We start from the raw sequence: 4,028 nt of genomic DNA on the forward strand, positions 1-4,028 counted from the left end.
AGTTTTATTAAGTAAGGACAATGTGTCGCTAAAGTTTCGTCGGAACGAATTTACGGAAAATCAATTAACGACTGGAGGCGTAACAATATATATTTTTTAGACACCTACTTGCCCTAGTTAGTTCTGCGTGATGGGGAGTTATTTTTATCGTTTTGTTACCCTAAAGTCCTCTTCCTTTGCGATTTTAAGACGCTTATTCTCTCAGTGTACTGTCACCCCTAGTTATCATTAGATCCTGGATTTGGCACTCGTTCGATGGACTATACGTTTCAGTTACGACGATATAATAGCTCTAAGTCACATTACTCACACACACAATTTATAAAGGATTCATATTTTATATTTCCTGAGAAATGCAGTATTTTAAGCATTATAAAAATGATAATTATTTTTCAAATCGAAAATTAATATATACGTATATCATATACACAAGATTCATAAGCTTTGGAAACTTCCAAATTACTACGAGGTCAAAATTTATTCTGTCAGCACTTTTAAGTTCATATGAAGAGTTTACGGACACTTGAGTCGATTGAAACAATCTGTACCTAGAGCCTGAACTATTCTACAAAACAACACTCACTCAGCTCATGAACAAAACCGTTAACCCACGTCCTGCGTATGCACGTCCTTTCCTCGAAATACTGAAAATATGTCAATGTAAATATACTCACTTTTGCCTGAATTATCTTAGCTACAGTGACATAAATTCATATTTGATAGGTATAAATGTCATAATGTAAGCATATTTACTTATTAATCGGTTAGTTAGTGACAAATATATAACCAATTTGAAATCCACAATGTTTTAGATACATGCACACAAATAAGGCAATGTTGGTATGTAAGTTAAGATAAAAGCCAAAAATACTGAATTTTAATTTGTTCCTGAACTCATTGAATAAAGAAAGATATATATATCTTACATGAGCTTTCTCATCTGACGCTATTTACCTAAATACTTACCTCCTTAATTTCAAACAGTGTGGTGTCCTTTTTCACAGTTAGAGGTATCAGAAGACCATTGGGCATAAGAACATCCAATGTGACCTTATCTATACTTGACCCGTCTCCCCAGACATCATTTGGAAGAGAACTAAGGCCCATTTGAAAACTTTTATTTCAACTGTACTAAACCCCTGTTCTAGTCCTTGGCTCTTAAAGTCCCTTCTGACTGTGTTCCATTGAAACATCTGAATCAAATCATCACAACCATATTCGCCATGATTATTGTTCGTCTGTAATACAAGCAAATACGGAAATAAAGCGAATGATACAAACTCTTAAGTCATGCACTGAAAGAAACATAATACTACTGTTTTCCTTCCTCCTCTCGAAACAGAACAATCAGGAAAAAAAATATAGTAACAAATAAACTTTTCTATTTTAGGTTTCATAGAAAATAATTTATCTGTAAGTGAAGCACTGTTCATATTATACCAAAGGACTTTGGAAGTACAAACACAATAAGTATGCTTAGTTTTTTAAAGAAAGACACTATTGTTTTATATGTAACTTAAGCTTCTTTCCATTCAATTTGACTTTTTTAATGCGTGACAATTTAAAACTTGAAACACATACACATAGGAATAAAACTTATAAGTACGAGTTCATTATGGGCAGTGAGCCGAAATACAAAACAAACAAATGACGCAAAGTTTATCTAAACAGATAGATACTTTCAAGTTGTTTTATTGGTGCGCTGCTGAACTTTCTAAAAACTGGAAGCGCCTTTATTTACTATAGAAGTGTTCAGTGTTTCTAAAGTTTTTGCATAATTTGACAACCACCATAGAATGTTGTAATCTAAATATCTTGTGCTGAGAGCATCATAATAGTATCATAAATACTATGTTCATGCCAAATCGTAGGTTTACATCACTATAACCTTTTCCGTGTTCTGATAACAAAAGTTGTTATTATCACCGTTAAGAAAAGGGAAGAAAGAAACTATAAACGTTTTTGTTTCTTTTCCGTAGTTGTAAAATAAACCAGTATATTTGAACTTGCAAGTAAAGTCTGAAACTGTACACACAAGTTTAAATAAATAAATATATCTATCGTTACTGGTAGCAATTTGGCCTAAAGTATCTTAACGTCAAGAAATTCACACATAAAAACCATTTAAAATAAGATTATCGCACTCGATCTTACCTATGTCGTAAGCCAAATAAGACACTAGTGTTCAAAGTCATTCGAGCAACACCTCGTTTCTCTGATAACGTTATTTCCATCTGACCAGGAAGAATCAAGTTTCCTTTTTCACCTTTCCTGTGAAGTTAGGAAATTAGCTCACTTCGCTTTTTATACGTATATCAAGGTATATGTTGTATTGTCTTATCATCAGGTATGGTGTGCATGCATATAATAGTCGCCCGTAAGGCTAACGTAATTCATAAATATAAATTTTGCAATTTTATTCCTAGAAAGACTGAATATGATTAACACGTCAGTGGCCAATAATATTTTTGTAAGTATTGTTTTATAACTTTGACGTTTATGCTACTTTTAGCTACAGGGAGTGAACGTGTTGCTCAATGTCTAGGATTTTCTGGAAAAGAAAGTTTAGGAAACACCCGAGCGATATAAAACGCGAATTACGTTAAAGCAGATTAATTGTTGATTAATTAGCGAGTCTTTCACGGTAGCTGATTGATTATGAAATTAGCAAGTAAGTTAGTCGGTTCGTCTTTACTTCAATTTCGTGAATATTGAGTAAGAAATAAATTCAAGAAGTATCGTACAAACAATACAAGTAAAAATTGATTGTTATTTGTGAAGTTAAGCATATGGTTAGTTCACGAAACCGTAAATTGTAAACTTGTAGTAGAAACAATAAAACGGTTTCGAGATTATGAAGTGAACTGTACTTTCAATATTTTATTTACAGAATAATTCAAAAGAAGCCACCTAAGACTAGAATTGAATAAATTGAAATTCACAAGAATAAATTAGTAGCATCAATGCTGCATATTATTAAAAGATCGGTGTGTATTAAAGAGAGATATCAAAACTCCATATATGTAAATTAATCTTATAAATTCATCTTAAAAAATAGGTCAGATTATACTTAAATGGCAATTTTAATGAAAAAAAATAGATATAGATAGAAATATACAAAGTAAAATACTGGAGAGCTACTTTCAAATTAACTTGATGTGTTTAATCCATATCGCTTAGGCTTTGGGGCTACAACTTAATAACCGTGATATAAACACTATTCGACACAAATCGGAACCTTTAATTTAACAGTTTTAATTATTGTGTGTTAGTTTATTGTCGTCGTCTCTTCCATTTCAATTCTGCTACCTACTGTAAGCTAGAACTTCCAAGAAAATAAAACAAAACTGTGAAATAGCTCGTCCTCTTTACCAGGAACTGCCAAAGAAACAAAACAATTATTCATATACGTACTTCCTTCCAAACACTGGCTGGGCAAATGTTTATCAAGTTTTAAACAGTGAGAAGAAGCTGTATGTTCAAAAAGTATTTCAATGAAGTTATATATATAAACCCGTTTAGAATGGTACAAAAGTTCCTTCAGTGATAATTATACTAGTGTAAAAAATAACTTAAATAGGAAAAGTGGAAATTAGGAAATAGGAATGGGAGCACCAAAAAATTATGGAAACAAGTTACGAATAGGCGAGATAACTTTACAACACTTAGTGATTTATGACACAGTGCAACCTCAAACTGGATGTGGTCATCGTTCAGCCCATTCCTACTTCGTGTAATTTTATAATTTGGTAGTTGTTCAAACTAAATGAAAGGTGTAAATAACTAAAATTCTCTGCTGTAAACTTTGTTTCAGTAACCAAGTACATATACATGGATGTAATCCAATTACGTACCATAACGAAATGCATGACATCATAAGGATTAGGGGGGGGGGGTTGATGTCGAAAATGAGGCAGAAAGCTCCAATATTCTTACTTTGCTCATGGGAGACATTATTGCTATCTGACTGGTAAAGGGTGGGCCAAAAGAATTGTATCCAAATCGCTAAATTTTGAAATTTGAGTATT

General features: G+C 32.4%; 1 protein-coding gene across 6 annotated transcripts in view; it reads right to left on the reverse strand.

Moving 5' to 3' along the window:
• Positions 1-4,028, reverse strand: part of LOC106465590 (phosphatidylinositol 4,5-bisphosphate 3-kinase catalytic subunit beta isoform-like) — a 65,051-nt gene that overhangs the window by 50,879 nt on the left and 10,144 nt on the right. For 3 of the 6 annotated variants that reach the window (XM_013925820.2, XM_022393516.1, XM_022393517.1), the window contains 2 exons: positions 2,155-2,271; positions 967-1,238 (listed from right to left, as the gene is read on the reverse strand). The exons of 2 other annotated variants lie outside the window; for them this stretch is intronic. In XM_013925820.2, the coding sequence (XP_013781274.1) occupies positions 967-1,107 (141 nt within the window). In that variant the 5' untranslated portion in view covers positions 1,108-1,238; positions 2,155-2,271. The remainder of the gene's footprint in view (positions 1-966; positions 1,239-2,154; positions 2,272-4,028) is intronic. One more of the 6 variants, XM_022393518.1, reaches the window with a different exon arrangement.

Source organism: Limulus polyphemus, unplaced genomic scaffold, assembly GCF_000517525.1.
Source record: "Limulus polyphemus unplaced genomic scaffold, Limulus_polyphemus-2.1.2 Scaffold1992, whole genome shotgun sequence".
NCBI classification, from domain to species: domain Eukaryota; kingdom Metazoa; phylum Arthropoda; class Merostomata; order Xiphosura; family Limulidae; genus Limulus; species Limulus polyphemus.